This window comes from Oncorhynchus nerka, linkage group LG17, assembly GCF_034236695.1.
Source record: "Oncorhynchus nerka isolate Pitt River linkage group LG17, Oner_Uvic_2.0, whole genome shotgun sequence".
NCBI lineage: Eukaryota > Metazoa > Chordata > Actinopteri > Salmoniformes > Salmonidae > Oncorhynchus > Oncorhynchus nerka.
The window spans coordinates 33,336,296-33,355,092 of NC_088412.1; the positions used below are offsets into that span (position 1 = coordinate 33,336,296).

Sequence of the window (18,797 nt, forward strand, 5' to 3'; positions counted from 1 at the left end):
TGGACGTGGTGAGTTATGACAATCAGAAATCAGACATTGCCAAATGGGCACTTTCCTACTTTTGCAGGCAGGCTATCAAGTAGGCCTACTTCTGTGTATGCTCAGGCGTACATGCTCCCTCAAGTTATCAGGAAAGAGAAACCAGACTCATGAAGAACTCCAAACAAAATACAATGACAAAAATGACAAAACTCGTAATGGTTTCTCACAAGTGTTGCAGGTTGTGAACTCAGCAAACAACGTTTCCAGTCCGAGAATGAGAACAGTAGGCCTAAATACACCATTAACAGAAATTAATATAACCAAATGATGGGGGATTAAAGGTACATGTACTAGGTTTTCTGGTGACAGGTAATTTATTTATAAAAAAAAATACATATAAAGGGCAAACAATTCACACAAAGAAACAATGAATGGCAAGAATTGGCAGGAGACAGCTGAACACGTTCTGGAGAGCTGAGTGCATGCATTCTGGAGAGCTGAGTGCATGCATTCTGGAGAGCTGAGTGCATGCATTCTGGAGAGCTGAGTGCATGCATTCTGGAGAGCTGAGTGCATGCATTCTGGAGAGCTGAGTGCATGAATTCTGGAGAGCTGAGTGCATGCATCTGGAGAGCTGAGTGCATCCATTCTGGAGAGCTGAGTGCATGCATTCTGGAGAGCTGAGTGCATGAATTCTGGAGAGCTGAGTGCATGAATTCTGGAGAGCTGAGTGCATGCATTCTGGAGAGCTGAGTGCATGCATTCTGGAGAGCTGAGTGCATCCATTCTGGAGAGCTGAGTGCATGCATTCTGGAGAGCTTGGCATGCATTCTGGAGAAAGACACTCCTCCCCTTCTTCTTGTCTCAACATTTTAAATGATACTAAACACATTATCTTCACACATATTTTAGATGCTATTCACTAACAGCACAGCTAGACCTACTGCCATGCGCACTACCCAAATTGTGGGTTTACCAAAAAGGACTACACACTTGTGATAATTAAAATAAAATAAAAAGCTAATGATCCTCTGTGTCTAAGTTATGCTCCCTGGTGTAGTATTTTGAATGATTTTATTTAGACAGGAGTAATTATATAATGCTGGCAACATCCATTTACTTTCGGGGAAACTATCATCCTAACAGTGCACTGTGCACCCGCCCACTTTCCTTTACCAATTCGTTAGAGGCTGAAACCAGGGTTCTGTATATAATGACGAGATGGTAATATCTCTGCCGTAACAATGGGAGTCTTTGTCCAAAAGGCTGGAAGGCAGGTGACAAGTTTAGGTCTGCATATTATGCCCATAGAAACGCATTGGGCTTATTCTGTACAGATTTTTGCGAGAGTGAGCCCTCTCGCTTCCTCTATGCTGAAACTGTCACTGAAGAAAGCATCCGGGCGAGCGAAACAGCGTCCCTCTGTAGCCCATGTATCTGTTGCCATATGTCGTCTCATTCGGAAATTACCTTCATATTTCTATTGCGCAAATCTGTACGCTTAAATTTTGCAGATTGAATAGAGCCTCAAGTCATCTGTAGTGTTTCAGTTAATTTCCTGCTCCTGACAGGTCCTGCATTATGTGCCAGCACAATATACATGTACTGTATGTGTAAAGTAGGCTGCTTCTGTCCCCGTTATAAGGCGACTTGAAGCTCCATAGGTTACCATTCAATTAGGCTTCGGGGGAAAACTGCTCCATCTGACAGCGTTCCATGTGGGATTAATTTAGTCATGGGTAACTGCATACCTGGAGTGAGTCTGAAAAGCTTAAATTCTTGTTAATCTAACTGCACTGTCCAATTTACAGTGAATTACAGTGAATGAATGCCATGCTATTGTTTGAGGAGAGTGCACAATTATAAAATGTATTAATAAACCAATTAGGCACATCTGGGCAGTATTGATACAATGTTTTGAACAGATACACAATGGTTCATTGGATCAGTCTAAAACTTTTCACATACACTGCTAGTGGGCAAAATCTAAATTGTGCCTGGGCTAGAATAATACATTATGGCCTTTCTCTTGCATTTCAAAGATGATGGTACAAAAAAAACACATGTTTTTTCTTAATATTAACTTTGACCAGATGTAATATGTTATATTCTCCTACATTTATTTCACATTTCCACAAACTTCAAGGTGTTTCCTTTCAAATGGTATCAGGAATATGCAAATCCTTGTATCAGGTCCTGAGTTACAGGCAGTTAGATTTGGGTATGTCATTTTAGGCAAAAAATAAATAAAAAAAGAGTTGGGTACTTAAACGTTTTTTAAGTTGGTCCACTCTGGACTCCAAAGGCAACAAGCCCACCTCCCGGAATCCTGTACCCCAATGTGGGTCCTAGGGGGGGGACATTCAGCATATACAGTACCTGATAACATTATTTTACATGACCTGCATTCTCTTTTTCAGCTTTTTTGATATCCCACTATAACAGGCAGAGCAGGATTTATCAAAATGACACTGAATCAAGGTTGAGACAAGCAGTTTCTTAACTTTGATGTTAAATTATCTAGTGCTACGATTATAAAAATTATATTTGTTTGCCATTTTAGAAATAATTTTTAGCAGCAATCAGGTCTCCAGAAAGGGATTGATCTAGGGACACACCAAGATAAGATACACTTGTTTTAGATTCAATCTCCTTGCCTGCACAGTTTACCTTTATCTTGTCAGCCCTAAGCAATCTATGTTTTTTTCCAAACAAAATCGATTAAGTTTTTCCCAAATGTAGTGACAATTTGTTGTCAGTCAACCAATCTCTAAAAAAAATGCAATTCCTTACTCAGGGTCTCCTCTAGTCAATATAACTATTTGTTCAGCAAATTTGAAATGTACAGCAACAGAACATGGGCCGTTCTTACAGTATTCTCCCTGTACACCAAACCAGAACTTTAAGATAAATAAAGGGGGCATATAAGCGGACAATTAAAGCTCTTACAATATTTTATTATTACATTTATCTAAAACAGGCTATAGACTACATGTGCACTACCAAGTCAGAACAGGACTCTAAGTTATTTATAGGGAAATGTACCAAATTATTAGGGTGAGGCACATGGGCTAATAACAGCTTACTACACAACATACACTTGGTATTACTTTCAAGCTACAGTATGCATATATCCTTGGCATATTACATCATTTATGCAAGACATTTGGATTTATGCAAGACATTTGGATTCCCCTTGTGCTGTGTTCGTTTGAACAGGAAGGTGATGCAAACTTTGTCATCCAAGTCTGGCATTCTCTGGATTTATGGTGCTTTCAAGACAACTGGGAACTCAATAAAAAAACTAAGTTGAATCATAATGTCATGGATCTTCAGGTCAGAGCTCTAGAAAGAGGTCAGAGTTTTTATTTTTTTATTTACACCTTTTTCTTCCCAATTTCGTGGTATCCAATTGGTAGTTACAGCCTTGTTTCATCGCTGCACTCCTGTACGGACTCGGGAGAGGCGAAGGTCAAGAGTCATGCTTCCTCCGAAACACAACCCAACCAAGCCGCACTGCTTCATGACAATGCCCACTTAACCTGGAAGCCAGCCGCTCCAATGTGTGAGAGGAAACACCATGCACCTGTCGACCATGTCAGCGTGCACTACGCCCGGCCCGCCACAGGAGTCACCAAACCCTCCCCTAACCTGGACGATGCTGGGCCAATTGTGCTCTGCCCCATGGGTCTCCTGGTCTCGGCCTGCTGTGACAAAGCCTGGACTCTGACCCAGAATCTCTAGCGGCACAGCTAGCACTGCAATGCAGTGCCTTAGACCACTACGCCACTCGGGAGGCGAGGTCAGAGTTGCCGAGTTGGAATTCTGAGTTGGATGACTGTTCAAAACGTATTTTCCTCAGTCAGAGCTCGCTTTTTTCCAAGTTCCCATTTGTCTTGGACTCACTGGAGTTTGAGATTTACCCAGTTTCCAGTTGTTTTGAATGAGGCTGCCCCACCACCACAGAAAGCACCGGGTTGGGCTGAAACGCCACCATTTTGGAGCTGCCTTACTCTTTGTTTGCTGCATTTTTAACTCAATGATTTTATAAAGTACATTGTTTGCAAACTGATATGTGACACATATTAATGTCAAAATAGCATGCAAAACATGTAATATATATATATATTTTTGCCCCAACTGCCCTGAATGACGGGTCGTCACTGCTGCCACGTTAATTCTCATAACCTGCTATGTTAATTATCCTAACCGCCCACATTAATTATCCTAACCGGTTTAACTAAAACACTACAAGGAAGCCGCAAGCAGCCACACAAAATTGTCTTGAGTGGCAACCAATCTGCCCAATTAGCTGTTATGTTTCCATTCACCCACTTATATTGATCCTCCAACTTATTTCGCACGCCCACTTTCAGACACTCCACATATGCAATTACCCACGCTGGATTGATTTGGCGGGGAAAGATGGTCCTCTCTAACCGGGAATTGTCATTTAATTAAGGGTTTCATTCGTGTAATGGCATGACTTGGAAGTGGCCAGTATGAAAACAGCAGGTCAGTCCGATTCAGAAAGATCTGTGAGATAACGCCTACAAATAACTCTGTGAGACGTACGCAGGTTTATGGTGATTACTTCAAAACTGTCAATCCAATTCACGAAAGATAGAAAGAGCACAGAGAAGAAAAGAAACGTGCCCGCGGTTAATGAATGTATATAAAGAGCATCCCAGTTTCCCTGTTTGCCTACTCAACCTAAACATTTCAAGTCATTAGAACTGTGCGCTTGTCACAGTAAACTACAGCCAGGCACTTATTCAAAATATGGATGTATTGTTCGAAACTAATATTACCCAAATGAGGTGTTCCAACCCGATACATATTTTAATATACTATAACACATTAGAGAAAACTGTGAGTGATATACATTTTCCAATGCGATGAATAAAGGCGTTTTATCCTGTGCACAAGCTCAAGATAAAAGCCTGCAGGGGTGATCGAGCCCATCACCCCTGATAAGAATTCTCCAGAGATGATGAGCAGACTCCCCCGCCTTGAGCAACTTGCGTCTTTCTGGAATGCTGGCGCGCGTGTCAGCTGTGAGCCAATCCGTGGCCCCAAACGTCACTATGTGGGTCTCATGGTCTGTGTTTAAAACGGAGAAATGCTCTGATGCACCGCATTCTCTAACCCTTTGAGCCTCGAGTTTATTCCTCTGTCATTGGTGACAGCGCGCAATGACGATGCACCGCTAGGGGACCACAGTTTACGCACTGACACCTTCAGGTGGACACCGACTGTGGAGAGCATCTGTACCCTGGTAAGGCGATGGAGAACTCAAGCGTGGTGGTCACTGATGTTCCAACTGCTGGCCTAACAGAATTCCTCAACTTCACCATGAATGACACCATCTCCCGACTCTACGAAGGGTTCAAAGATGAGCTCGCCATGACAGAATTACGCGTAACGAACGACCCGGTATCTCTGAAAGTCAACACTCTAAGGACTGCGTTTGCTGCTGGGCTTCGGGCTAAGCTGCCACCGACGGAACCTGCTCACTTGGTGGTTGCTTTTTGGGATTCCCCGCTAAGTCACGGAATCAATGTGTTTGTAGGGATTGTCTTGTGCTTCACCATGCTGGGCCTAGGGTGTACGGTAGATGTGAGTCAGCTTGGGGAACATATCCGCAGACCCATCGGGGTTCTGCTGGCGCTAGTGTGCCAGTTTGTTATCATGCCCCTGGTCGCCTTCCTGCTTGCTTTGGCATTCTCTCTCGACGATGTGGCGGCTATGGCCGTGCTACTGTGTGGCTGCTGTCCAGGAGGAAACCTATCCAACATCATGTCGTTATTAGTGAACGGGGAGATGAATCTGAGGTAACTAAAGGAACGAATATAACTATCTCCCACCTTTCCAAGTGGACTATAAAACGCAAATAAAATGATCTCAATTTATAGCCTACTTGGACGAATGGAAACCTAAACCTATATTAATGTATATATTGTCTGATATTGCACTTTATTCACGATGCCTATAACTCGAAGTTTAGGCACACGAATCTATGCTAGCTAGCGCCACAGGCTATTACTTGGATTTTACGCACAGTCGTATCTCCAGCATAGCATACTGTTGGGACTTGTGGTCCAGATTTTCAAAAAAGATAGATTTGAACACATTTTAATTTATTAAACAGAACATGATGCCATTATTTGAAGACCCATCACTTAATATTCGTCCACCATTCTTAAAAGTAATATTAATGTACTGGTCACTCTGCTTTTGGGGACTCGAATAAAGTTAATGTGATGGTGTGATTCACTTTTGTCTTTCTCTTTTCAGCATCATCATGACCATTTCCTCCACGGTCCTAGCGCTGGTTCTGATGCCTCTATGTCTGTGGATATATAGCCGCGCCTGGATCAACACCCCGGTGGTCAACCTGATGCCGTTCGGCGCGATCATCCTCACCCTCTGTAGCACTCTCATCCCAATTGGCCTGGGGGTCGTGCTCCGGTACCGTTACAACCGGGCGGCGGACATCGTTTTAAAGGTATACAGGGCAGCCTCAAATAACGGTCCGGTATAGAGGAAGGTTTGGAGATGACTGGTTCATTGTGAGATTGAGAGCACTTGGCACATACTTTAGACAGACAGTGAAAAGCTGGTTTGTTATATTCCTCTGCCCTTTTCCTTTTTATAGTTTAGTTTAGAAATATGATATTTACACGAAGTTCATCAATAAAATGTATTAGACCTAGGTACTATATAAAGAATACAAATGTAAGATTACCTCAATTACTTCCTGATTCTAAGTGTCACATTAAGAATGACATACAAGACTAAAATAGTACATTTTATGATTAGACAGGGTAGTTTTGCTAGTAAAATAAATCAACATTTTTGTAAAAGTCAATTGTGGATATTTTGACTTTATAATCACTAGTGTGACATTGTACCCATTGAGTCATTTTTTTATGTCTAGCTCTTAGTGCCGACAAAGCCTGCCCACATTGCACAGTGACATCAGAGGCAGAGTACTGTCAGGGAGAGCCCCTCGGCCCCTCCCTTTCAGATGAATGTATCTAAAGGCAGCTCAGACAGGAGAGGGAGGGGCACGAGATGTGTGACAGAGTCATAGGACTGGATGATAGATCCACAGAGGGGAAATGATGCAAGAAACAACATCCATTCAAGTGGACCTCGCTCACTTGTGGCTTTCCCTTGCTCCTTAATAATACGGGTTCTGTTTGAATATCCTGAAAATGCGTCCATTGTTTCTTCCCTCTACCCTTCTAAAACAATCTGGATGTAGAGAACGTCGATGTCATAAAACCTGTGTTGATTCCGTGCTGTTTGTTTCCCCAGTTGTCTCTGTGGTCTCTGCTGGTGACCCTGGTGATGCTGTTCATCATGACGGGGGCCATGTTGGGGCCAGAGCTGCTGGCCACCATCCCTCCGTCTGTCTATGTGGTGGCTGTCCTGATGCCTGCCTGTGGCTACGCTGCAGGCTACGGCCTGGCCACCCTCTTCGATCTCCCGCCCAACATCCGCAGGACCGTGTCACTAGAGACCGGGTGCCAGAACGTGCAGCTCTGCACAGCCATCCTGAAGATGGCCTTTCCACCACAGCTGATGGGGGGCATGTATATGTTCCCTCTGCTCTACGCCCTCTTCCAGGCCGCCGAGGCCGGCATCATCATCCTGGCCTACCGGATGTACAGGAAAGAGGTTCTACACAAACCGGACACAATCCCACCAGGGGACAACAGAGATATTGGATATAATAGGTTTGAAGACGAGGATATGGGTTTTGACACTTCTTACGGGGCGGTCACCACGAGTGACCCAAATCTCATCATGCTGGAGCCTTGTCCGGACTCTACTCCTGTTTAGTGCGCATGAGACGACGACGGAGTGGCGCATAAAGACATTCAGGTCCGCTCATGACGTCACTATCAAAAAAAAATCCCGCAGGGCAGAAACTCTATGGGTGTGTCTCATGACAGGACAGAAGACTGCAACTATTTATGAAGTGAGAGAATGATACAAAATATATTTGAAGCAATTCATAAGACCATAAAAACAATTATGAACAGGTTCATAGAAGTAAAAAAAACATATCTGAGCTTACTTCAACATCTTGTGTATGAATCAAAATGGCTGTGAAAATGGATTTCATAAAATATATTCATCCACTCTCGCATCACTGATGCAGGACAACAGCGGTTTACCAAATGTATCATCTCACTTGCTTGTAAAGTCAAACATGATCATGAGCTACATAGCTAACATTGTCAATGATTGTGTTGCATTCAAAGCAAGTATTCAAGTCGAAGGGTACATGTTTTGGTGCCTATAGTTTCAGTTCAAGAAGAAAAATCATGCAGTACAATTCTTCAACAAAACCTAACTACTCCATATCACCATATATGTACGATGACAACCCGTCTGTAAAATATACAATTGTGTATATGTTTATCAATGTATATTAAAATATATATGATATAGGAAAAATAAAATATCTACTGACACTTCTGCATTCTGTAATCTTGCGGAGTTCCGTTATATTTGCGGATTGGTCTTGGAGGCCAATTTAGGACGACTGCCACACCTGCGTACAATTAATGAAATCGCGTCTCGTCAATCTATTTAAATCGGTAAACCAAATAACCCAAGTTGGCTGAGAAAAAATGGCTACATATGTAGACGAGTCGATCGACAGTTATTCCTATTCATCTTACAACCCTTATTCTGGCAGGTATCCCAAACCAAAAGGTGCGGGCTGGAGAAACAATTATTTGGCCAACTATGTGGCTACAGAGGACTATTTTGATAACCACCAGCGCGCGCAACTTAAATCAATCTTGTCTCAAATAAACCCCAATCTTACACCGAGGCTACGGAAAGCAAATACTAAAGATGTCGCTGTGCAGGTCAACCCGAAGAAGGATGTCTCCGTGCAGTGTTCCCTCGGCCCAAGGACTCTCATGACCGGAAAGCGAGACGCTTTGCGCAAGAGGAAACAGGAGGCCCAGGCACCCGGTAGCCCTGCGGGTAGTCCAGGCAGCTCGGTGGGAGGCGTGCTCTACCCTCGCACACTGGCCGTCTACTCGCCTGTCGCTTCTAGGAGACTTGCATATTTTCTAGAAGACGACAAAGGGGGACCAAGTGAAGCACAGACCGGTGACCCACCTGAAACCGTGAAGGCCGGGAAAAAGAATAAAGGCGAAAAGTCTGCAGAGGACAGAACAGAAAAGGCAAAGGACGAAAAGACTGGGCCAGGTAAAAAAACTAGTAAGAAGACTGACCGGTCAGTTACGACCGAGGATGTCAAAGCCGATCAGGATGGATCGGAAGTCAAGACCCGCGTGAGGTTTCAGGTGAGCCCCAAACGCTGACAGTAGTTTAGTCGGCCAGTCTTAAAGACTCAAAATAAACATTTGACATGTGAGTAATTTTAAAGGTGGCTGTGTAGTGGCCGTCTAGACCAAGATGCTCTATGTAATTCGCATTCTGACTAGACTCGATGCCTTCCTAGTTTCTGGAGCAGAAGTATGGGTACTATCACTGCAGAGACTGCAACCTGCGTTGGGAGAGCGCATATGTTTGGTGCGTCCAAGGAACGAGCAAGGTATAGTAAACTGGTCCATTCAATCCCTGGCGTATGACTACTGCTGCTACTCTGGTAGTGCCTCTTATCAAGTGCTGTCTCCGTTTCAGGTCTACTTCAAGCAGTTCTGTAGAACGTGCCAGAAGTCCTTCAATCCCTACCGGGTCGAGGACATCACCTGCCAGGTTAAGGATCTAGGCTTCTGTACTATACTGTGCATTGTTAAACTGACAAATCATGAATTGACACTAAACTTGGGTCCTCCACTTAACCATGACCTCTGTCTCCACAGACTTGCAACAAGTCGCGCTGCGTGTGCGAAGTGACCCCTCGCCACATTGACCCCAAACGCCCCCACAGACAGGATCTGTGTGGCAGGTGTAAGGGCAAGCGGCTCTCCTGTGACCGCACCTTCAGTTTCAAATACATCATCTAGCAGGAACCTGCACATGAACTGTCACATCTAAGTCCTGCAGCCCAGAGAAGCCCCTGTGCACATTTAAAGGGGCTCTGGGCTGGAGGAGAATACTTTTGGATTTCATTATTTTCTGTTATGCCTTTATTTTCATGATGATAGTGATTGCAGGAAAACACTTCTGAATGTGAAATAAAGTGGCAATACTCAGCAGTCTACATTCTCTGTCATTTCTCTCCCTGTCTAGCATGGCTTGTCAGTGGTTCAGACGCTAATCACTATGCACATGACCTGTTACTGAGGACGGCCTAACTAGCCAGCCATTGAGTGAGGTTACTGGAGCTTAATGCAGATGTAATTTTGTAGGACTGTCTGGTCTCATTATTTCCATTGAAAAGTCAAACCTGTCTGCAATGGGCCTTTAAATGACAGTCTGAAACATTCATATGGTCAAGTTTTTATTTATCCAGAGAGAAGGCTTGGTATGTGAGATGACAAAAAAAAAGTATATTGGTAATGCATCCCTACAATTAAAAACAATTTTCCAGGAAAATCTGTTAAATAAGATCAGCATTCAAATGCAACAGACAAGTTGTGAGGAATGAGTACAGTGATCGTTTACAATGTGCCATGACAAGTTTCCTGCAACACTGACATCTAGCAGTGCCTTTTCAGAAGCATAAGCAGAGCCTTAATGGCAGTTCCCCTCAGAACACAGGCCTGTGGCACACCATCAGTGCAGCTGTGTGCAGCCAACATGGATGAACACAGGCCTCAGTTTCCCCTCATGTCTTTTTAGAGGAGCCTGTTCCAGGGCCAACATGGAGATCACAGTGGAGAGAAGGAATGCATAGGACTGGGCTTGGTTGGGCTGTGGCAGTCCAACAGGAAGCAGAATCTATGCTAGCTAGCGCCTTTAACCAGTTCCAATTTACTCTGACCCACAATCCCCACCAGGCAGGCCAATCTTTGGGAAATGTTAAAGTTCGTGTGACAGGATTATAATAGTGGAGTGGGTCATTAGTGACTCAATATCAGCTTTCTTTCTCACATCAGATTCATACATCCTATTCGGATTAACAGTGCAACAAAAGTACAAGGGGAAAACTGGTTTTACATTTTCTAAAATATATACAGAGTAAAATAAGTTAATGTTTACATAATGAGTTGTAGCCAGTCTGCACTTCTGTGCAATTATATGCATTTGTGTATACAAGAATATATACCACACAGCCTAAAGTCTCTACAGGCAGCTACTTATTTGGTTACAGAGTGAGTTTCATTAGAAGACCTGCTGAAGATGATGCTAGTCTCCAACGCAGGTGAATAAACAGATCAATGTATCTTTTTCCAGTCCCTAAGGGAAGGGGGACATAGCTCCCCTAGGATTACAATTACATGTTAAATACCCTAACATTTACAACCTAGGATGTTAGCTCTAATAAAAAATAGTACATTTCTCAAAAAATATTATTGCAGTGCTTCTCTCTTTCAAGCATGCTTTTGAAAACTTTGTTTTTGTGTTTGTTTATGAATCTTGACAAGGACTGCCCTGTCCTCTCACAAAGCCATCCGGTTTCCTTCCGGACCGACTCCCAAGGCGCCCATGCTCCAACTCCTCTGCTACAAGAACACCACATCTCCCTGACCGAACCTCAAACCCCAACCAGTCTCCTGACTGGGGCTGAGGAGGCAACTGGCCAATATGGGAGACCCATCAGGTAATTTCCGCCAAAACGCTTCCAGTTTAGCATCATCATCCCCATTGTCTCCTTCCTACTTCTCGCTCCTGGGCCAGTCTTCACCGGTCACATAATACCCCAACTTATTGCAGCTGAATTTGGCAAGGTGGCTTATTCTGGGAAAACAGATACGAGCTTTTAAAGTATTTTATATATGTAATATATATTAATATGAGTCATAGCTATTCCCACACATCCTTTAGCCCTTATTAGGTGGAGTCTCTTCTGTCCTCCCCAAACACACATCACTGTCTCCCCAGCCTCCAGAGCAGATGGAAGCTGTGAGTGGTACAGGAGAGGTCTACTGCAGTCCAGTCTAGACGACTAGTCCAGTCTTTGGGCCTGAAGGCTCACAGTCCAGTGCTGACCACTGTGGTCTGGGGGGCCTGGCAGGTTTGGGCCTGGCTCAGAGCCTCTCTGATCTGCAGGTTGAGCTCCATGAGGCGCCCGCTGGCCTGGGACAGGTCCCTGCTGGGCCCCACCACGGCCAGGCAGCCTGTCTGGCCCAGCGTCTGGTGACGGAAGTAGATGTGCAGGAGTGTCTGGACCGCGTCGTCTGACTCGTTCCCAAAGATGTCGTTAGGCCACAGAGACCTAGTGGAGGAGAGGGAGGAGGAAGAGAGCATCAGGACAGAAGACTAGACGCATGCCTGTGTAGTCTATATATCGAGGAATAGGTGTAGGGTAGAAAAGATTTAGTCCTTTGTTTCTTTACCTGAAGGTTTTGACCTGTGTGAGGGCAGAGCCGAAGTCTCTGGCTCTCAGGGTCTCAATCAGTGATTGGATGGCTGTCTCCGTACTGGTCTGGGAGGCATCCGACACGCCCACATCCTCCTGTCCATCAACCCCCGACTCCACCTGCTTCAAACAGCTCTCAAGGATGGCCAGCTCTTCTGACATGTTGGTCACCTTGGAGACACGCAAAAAAAGGTCAGATAACCACAGAGATAATCTCACGTGTATTTGGGCACGTGCAAGACTTGTCTAGAAAGTCAATGAAGCAATGCAATTAGTATTGATGTGATTCATTGAAATATCTGACCTCATCTCTCCATGTGAGAAATGATTCACTCTCATTCAGGGGATTTAATGAGATTTATCTCCAGTAAAAAGCCATAAGACAGCAGGGCTAGACAGCGGCAGAACCACTAGATAGGGACTGAGAGAGTGCCTGACTGTCACTATGTCTGAGTGCTTGTATGTCTGGTCGGCAAAATTGTGTGCGAGCGCGTGAGAGAAAGAGCATATACGCGGAGGTACCTTGGAGAATGTTTATATCTTTTCTCCGGGGCACATTTGTACATCGTCATCTACAAAAGCGGCTCATGACTTTACAGATCGACTTTTGCCGTTACAGTATCTTTCATTCCAAAAAGCATAAGCTTGCCCATTCACCCACTGAATGGCAGGCACACACAATCCATGTCTCAAGGCTTAAAAATCATTCTTTAACCAGTCTCATCCCCTTCATCTACACTGATTGGAGTGGATTTACAAAGTGACATCAATAAGAGATCATAGCTTTAACTTGAATTTACCTGGTCAGTCTGTCATGGAAAGAACGGGTGTTCCTAATGTTTTGTACTCTCAGTGTATATACACAGGAAGCAAGTAAGTTTAATTGAGCGTGTGCGTTGTCACTGCTTGTTTTCCTTTCAGGGAAGATGTGGGAAAATGCAGGGGGCCTCAATGTCTCAAGCTTTCCTGAAACCAACCTGAAGTACAACTAAAGAGCTCATTGGGGAAGGGAAATCAACGAACACACCCTCTCTGTGTTGACCTAGCACACACAATGGTGCGTGTGACGTGAAACACTCCAAGTGTGCTTGAGTGGGTGACGAGCGAGGTTTCTTTTTGGCATGTAAATAAATGACAACTAACCCCTATTAACACAACCTAGAACTGTATTCATGCTGCCCTTCTGTACCACCCACATGGAGTGTCCCACCACACAGGTCCTGTTGAGTAAAGTGTTTGGGGGCAAACCCCTTGCTCTGTCTCACCTCTGCCTCTCTCTTGATGGTGTCCACATGACTGATGAGTTTGCAGTAGGCCTGGAAGAGCAGCAGCAGCTGGAAGTGCAGTTTGTAGAGCCTGCGACACAGCTCCAGCTCCTACAGAGAGAGAGCAGAGACAGTAACACACCAGCCACACCAGGTCATAATGGTCACATGATCAGACGGACGGATATCCTGGGTTAGAGACTAACGGGGGAGGAGATGAAAGGGTTAACAAGGCACGGAGCGACGTCCCTACAGCAGGGGTCTCCAACCTTTTCTACCATGAGTTACTTAAAAAAACATTTAAACGTTGCAAGCTACTTATTTTGAGCTTTCAAATAGGCACTTTCTTCTCCCCCTGCAGCTCTTCCCCGAGTCCTTAGTGTACAAGAAAAAGTAGTGCACGGTGTTCTGTCAATACACCTTTGGAGTATAAACAACTCCACGCCCTATAAAATCTGTGATTTCTTTCCCAAATTATTTTTTCAGTTTTATTTTTCCTCATTTTATATATATATATATATTTCCCCCACTCTTAAATTGATGTTCTGCATCGATGTCAATGCTTAAATCACATCAGAAGACCTTTACTTGCGCACCTGGCCCTTTACTTGCGCACCTGGCCCTTTACTTGCGCACCTGGCCCTTTACTTGCGCACCTGGTCCTTTACTTGCGCACCTGGCCCTTTACTTGCGCACCTGGTGTGATTTCTAATGTGCCAGTCTAGTGATGGTTCTGTACTGCTGCTGCTCATTTCATGACAATGTTTGCAAATAACAGATACAAATGATATACAGTACTTCATGATATACTTATGCCAGACAAGCCTACTTTGCAGATAACGTTTAATTTAGACATTTTGGGGGAAGTATTTCTCAACCCACGCGACTTGCCACATCAACTAGCTAAACGCGGAGTGATAGACAAACTCCCGCACCACAAAGAAAGGGGCAATATTGCTGGAACTTAATTGGCAGATAGAGTTAGGTTTGGCTTTTCAAGCCAATAGTAGCTAACCAGGGGTGGGACAATGTCAATGTTGCGTTGGTTAGATAGTAGCTGGGAGCTTGCGGTGTCTGATACTAGTGAGATTTGATTATGACAGTTTGCAGCAGGACGCATGGAAATAGCATGTATCAAAAGTATGTGGACACCTGCTCGTTGAACAGCTCATTCCAAAATCATGGGCATTAATATGGAGTTGGTCCCCCCTTTGCTCCAATAACAGCCTTCACTCTTATGGGAAGGGTTTCCACTAGATGTTGGAACATTGCTGCGGGGACTTGCTTCCATTCAGCCACAAGAGTATTAGTGAGGACGGGCACTGATGTTGGGAGATTAGGCCTGGCTCGCAGTCTGTATTCCAATTCATCCCAAACGTGTTAGATGGGGTTGAGGTCAAGGCTCTGTGTAGGCCAGACAAGTTCTTCCACACCGGTCTAGACAAGCCATTCCTGTATGGTCCTCGCTTTGTGCACAGGGGCATTGTCATGCTGTTGCCACAAAGTTGGAAGCACAGAATCATCTAGAATGTCACTGTGTGTTGTAGCTTTAAATTTCCCTTCACTGGAACTAAGGGGCCTGAACCATGAAAAACAGCCCCAGACCATTATTCCTCCTCCACCAAACTTAACAGATGGCACTATGCATTTGGGCAGGTTCCATTCTCCTGGCATCTGCCAAACCTCGATTTGTCAGTTGGCCTGCCAGATGGTAAAGCGTGATTCATCACTCCAGAGAACGCGTTTCGACTGCTCCAGAGTCCAATTGCGGTGAGCTTTACACAACTCCAGCCAACGCTTGGCATTGCACATGGTGATCTTAGGCTTGTGTGCGGATGCTCGGCCATGGAAACCCATTTCATGAAGCTCCCGACGAACCGTTATTGTGCTGCCGTTGCTTCTAGAGGCAGTTTGCAACTGAGTACCCACAATTATTATATATATTTTTTTACACACTACGCGCTTCAGCACTCCCCTTCTGTGAGCTTGTGTGGCCTACCACTTTGCAGCTGAGCCGTTGTTGCTCCTAGACACTTACACTTCACAATAACAGCAGTTCACAGGGGCAGCTCTAGCAGGGCAGAAATTTGACGAACTGACTTGTTGGAAAGGTGGCATTCTAAGACGGTGCCACGTTGAAAGTCACTGAGCTCGTCAGTAAGGCCATTCTACTGCCAATGTTTGTCTATGGAGATTGCATGCCGATGTGCCTGATGTTATACACCTGTCAGCAACGGAAGTGACTGAAATAGCCGAATCAACTCATTTGAAGGGGTGTCCACATACTTTTGCATATACAGTGTACTTTCAGAATTGTTTGGCTAGCTACTCATCGGTGGGCTGTTATCGACTTGTTGGAGACCCCTGCCCTAAAGAGAACCGACGAGGCCTAGGTTACAGTCTAGCCCTATTAACTAGCTACTAACCAATCAGAGGTCGGCATCATTATTAGCCATGGAGGACTGGGTTATACAAAGACCATCACCACCTGTCTGTCACGACCCCTATGGATAAGGTCCGTCCAACCACAGAGCTAAACCGACCAAATATGTTACTGGAATGATCAAAACATTCGCTCTAATGCAGGAAACATGGAAGAGAATGGGAATTTGAACAGATATGGAAATGGTGCAATAAGCATGCAAAATGAAGGTAGACTAAACATGGCTTCACAGCTCTCTCCCCATCCTCTTCCCCTCCCCGTAACCCAGGGCAACATCCCCCTCTCAAATCAGGCAGACAACTACCACAATCATGATTTCATTTGCGCAATTTTACATCTGCTGTGTAAATCAGTAGGGATGAGGGAGGGGTTAAGACATTGACAAGATTATTCAGCCAAGGCGAAGCCAAAAGTAGAGCATATATCTGCATACATGCCAATGATGAGAAACAGTAGGCTTGGGGAAATTATTTAGATATATGAGAGAGAGGTGGAGTCAGAGTGGGAGGGCCCAGGCCTTGGTTGGTTGACGACTGCGGCAGGTACCCGCGGAGAGGGATGAGATGGTCAGTGTGTAGTCCGGACATCATGATTATATTGGAGTCTAGAATACTTAGAGAACCACTTACTGCTAGTTTTTCCATTTGCTAAGCAAGAGGGTGAGCAGGTCACGAAAACAAACAAACAAAACAGGAAGAGAGAAAGACCAAGAATTAGTGAGCCTTCACATCGCAACCCTGATACAGTGACCTGACAGACGAGGAGGGGAGGGGTAACAACCCCTCCATCATAACGCCCATTCCCAGATCAGGGGGAGGCTTAGTCCCAACAGTGGTTCTCAGATAACACAGCACACATTAGCTGGTCTAGGATCAGTGTGTTCAAGTCAAAGCAGTGTATAAATACAGAGATGGAAAACAGAGAGCAGGATATAGACAGAAAGAGCCAAGAGGGGGGGGAGAAGAGAGAGCCAAGGGGGAGAAGAGAGAGCCAAGAGGGGGAGAAGAGAGAGCCAAGAGGGGGAGAAGAGAGAGCCAAGAGGGGGAGAAGAGAGAGCCAAGAGGGGGAGAAGAGAGCATTAAGTAGAAGAGAGCAGCGAATGAGTATGTGCCTCTCTGCTGATGAGAGTACAACAGAGCTTTAGTCTGTAATAGCTCATTTTTCACAGCCAAGCATGTCCTCTGACCTGAAAGGGGGGAGGGGGCAGCAAGCAAAGAGGCAATAAATCTATAACCTCCAGCAGCGGTGTCAGAGTAATAAACATTATCAGGGGACAGGAGGAGACCGCACGGTAGAGGTTCTCAGCTGTCCTCAGATCAGCTACATCTACCATGATGAGCTGAAGTAATACTGGCTTCAGGACCAGTGGACAGTTCAGTAGTGATTATATCACTGAGCTTGTGGGATGTTAAAATATGGTGTTGAGGACGAGGGGAGATTAATTAGCTTTGACGCGTAAAGATTTTCTCTGAGACATTTTTTGTTCTCAAACAGGTGTGTTATCATGCGTATCGACTGTTTGACTGTGTTAGAAAAGGCACTCAGACTGTCGTCACATTTCCTGAAAGACGAAAAGTTGCTGTGTTCAGATGTGTGTGTGTTAGTCATACCTGGGCTTGAGTGTTGGGTTGTTGGTTGCCGTCTTTGTCACGAAACGTCTTCCTGCAGTTCTCCAGCCACTGTGTGAATGGGATGAGGGAGGGAGGGAGAGAATACGTCATGAAATTGTCTTTTTTCTTTCGACGAGTGTGTGTTTGTGCAGGGGTCAGGTGGGGGGTAGATTTAATAAGAGTGCTGTACTTAGCGAATTAAAGAGGGTTGGTTCCAGTGCAGGGGGGTGGAGACCAATCCTCCAGGAACTGCACCAGTCTCATTCAATTAGCGCCCCTGCATCCTGGAGCCCTCTCTCTCAATCTCATCTGTCCTCTTTACCCCCCCCCCCCCTCCATCTCTCCTTACTCCCTCCCTCCAACTGATTTAGGAGCGCCAGAGAATATTTTTAGCCCGTCAGCAGAGGATGTCGCTAGCAATGAGGACGCTAACGGACGCCAAATCCACTCATATCCTCCTGTGATTCAATGGCTGACCTGACGACAAGCGACAGCCGACATTTATCTCCTTATGACTCAGCTCATTGTCTCGGTTCTGTTCCCTTAGCCTCTTCCTCCCTGAGCTGGGCTGGAGGTGAAATGAGGCGTAATCGGACAGCTCATTGAGCCTTCAGGTTTGCCTCACTATAAATGAGAGGCCATTGAAGTGCCACTCAGTGTTCTGGTGCAGGGCCGGTCTGCAGACAGATATGTGCTATGATAATAAGCCATAGAATAAGGATGTGTGATTGCGTGGTCTGAGGGTTTAGGAAACTAGAGGTCAGAGTACTGTAGCTAGGGACGAGTGTGTAACGGTTAGATGTACATGGTGATGAACGGAGAGAGCTCACCTCCTCAGCCGCCTCTCTCTTGCCGTTGTAGGTGTCCAGGTGCTCCTGCAACTCCAGCACACTAAACTTCAGAGTCTCCAGCAGTCCACATGACACCAACTACGACACAGACCAGACGTGTTAACCAACTGCAGGACACAACCAACTACACAATACAACATCACATGAGTGCGTCAACTCCCTGCAGTATAGGCCAAGTGCATT

At 45.1% G+C, this 18,797-nt stretch overlaps 3 protein-coding genes across 3 annotated transcripts in view; 2 read left to right on the top strand and 1 right to left on the bottom strand.

The window, feature by feature from the left end:
• The first annotated feature begins 5,148 nt into the window (after positions 1-5,148).
• Positions 5,149-8,596, top strand: LOC115145111 (sodium/bile acid cotransporter 4-like). Its single transcript, XM_029686396.2, has 3 exons — positions 5,149-5,816; positions 6,280-6,490; positions 7,306-8,596. The coding sequence occupies exons 1-3, from the start codon at positions 5,269-5,271 to the stop codon at positions 7,831-7,833; spliced, it is 1,287 nt and encodes a 428-aa protein (XP_029542256.2). The 5' UTR covers positions 5,149-5,268; the 3' UTR covers positions 7,834-8,596.
• A 10-nt stretch (positions 8,597-8,606) lies between these two features.
• Positions 8,607-10,178, top strand: LOC115145112 (zygote arrest protein 1-like). Its single transcript, XM_029686397.2, has 4 exons — positions 8,607-9,320; positions 9,479-9,571; positions 9,661-9,735; positions 9,843-10,178. Exons 1-4 carry the CDS (start codon positions 8,631-8,633, stop codon positions 9,984-9,986), a joined length of 1,002 nt encoding a protein of 333 aa, XP_029542257.1. The 5' UTR covers positions 8,607-8,630; the 3' UTR covers positions 9,987-10,178.
• A 232-nt stretch (positions 10,179-10,410) lies between these two features.
• LOC115145108 (protein furry homolog-like) overlaps positions 10,411-18,797 on the bottom strand; it is a 74,585-nt gene continuing 66,198 nt past the window's right edge. Inside the window, 6 exon segments of the mRNA XM_065003129.1 lie at positions 10,411-12,301; positions 12,423-12,616; positions 13,711-13,821; positions 16,783-16,800; positions 17,764-17,832; positions 18,594-18,692. Of these exon segments, the coding sequence (XP_064859201.1) occupies positions 12,058-12,301; positions 12,423-12,616; positions 13,711-13,821; positions 16,783-16,800; positions 17,764-17,832; positions 18,594-18,692 (735 nt within the window). The 3' untranslated portion in view covers positions 10,411-12,057.

Coding starts and splice junctions, on each gene's coding strand:
- LOC115145111 (XM_029686396.2), top strand. CDS start 5,269: ATGGAGAACTCAAGCGTGGTGGTCACTGATGTTCCAACTGCTGGCCTA. Junction 5,817..6,279: donor AACGGGGAGATGAATCTGAG/GTAACTAAAGGA, acceptor TTCTCTTTTCAG/CATCATCATGACCATTTCCT. Junction 6,491..7,305: donor CGGCGGACATCGTTTTAAAG/GTATACAGGGCA, acceptor TTGTTTCCCCAG/TTGTCTCTGTGGTCTCTGCT.
- LOC115145112 (XM_029686397.2), top strand. CDS start 8,631: ATGGCTACATATGTAGACGAGTCGATCGACAGTTATTCCTATTCATCT. Junction 9,572..9,660: donor GCGTCCAAGGAACGAGCAAG/GTATAGTAAACT, acceptor TCTCCGTTTCAG/GTCTACTTCAAGCAGTTCTG. Junction 9,736..9,842: donor TCGAGGACATCACCTGCCAG/GTTAAGGATCTA, acceptor CTGTCTCCACAG/ACTTGCAACAAGTCGCGCTG.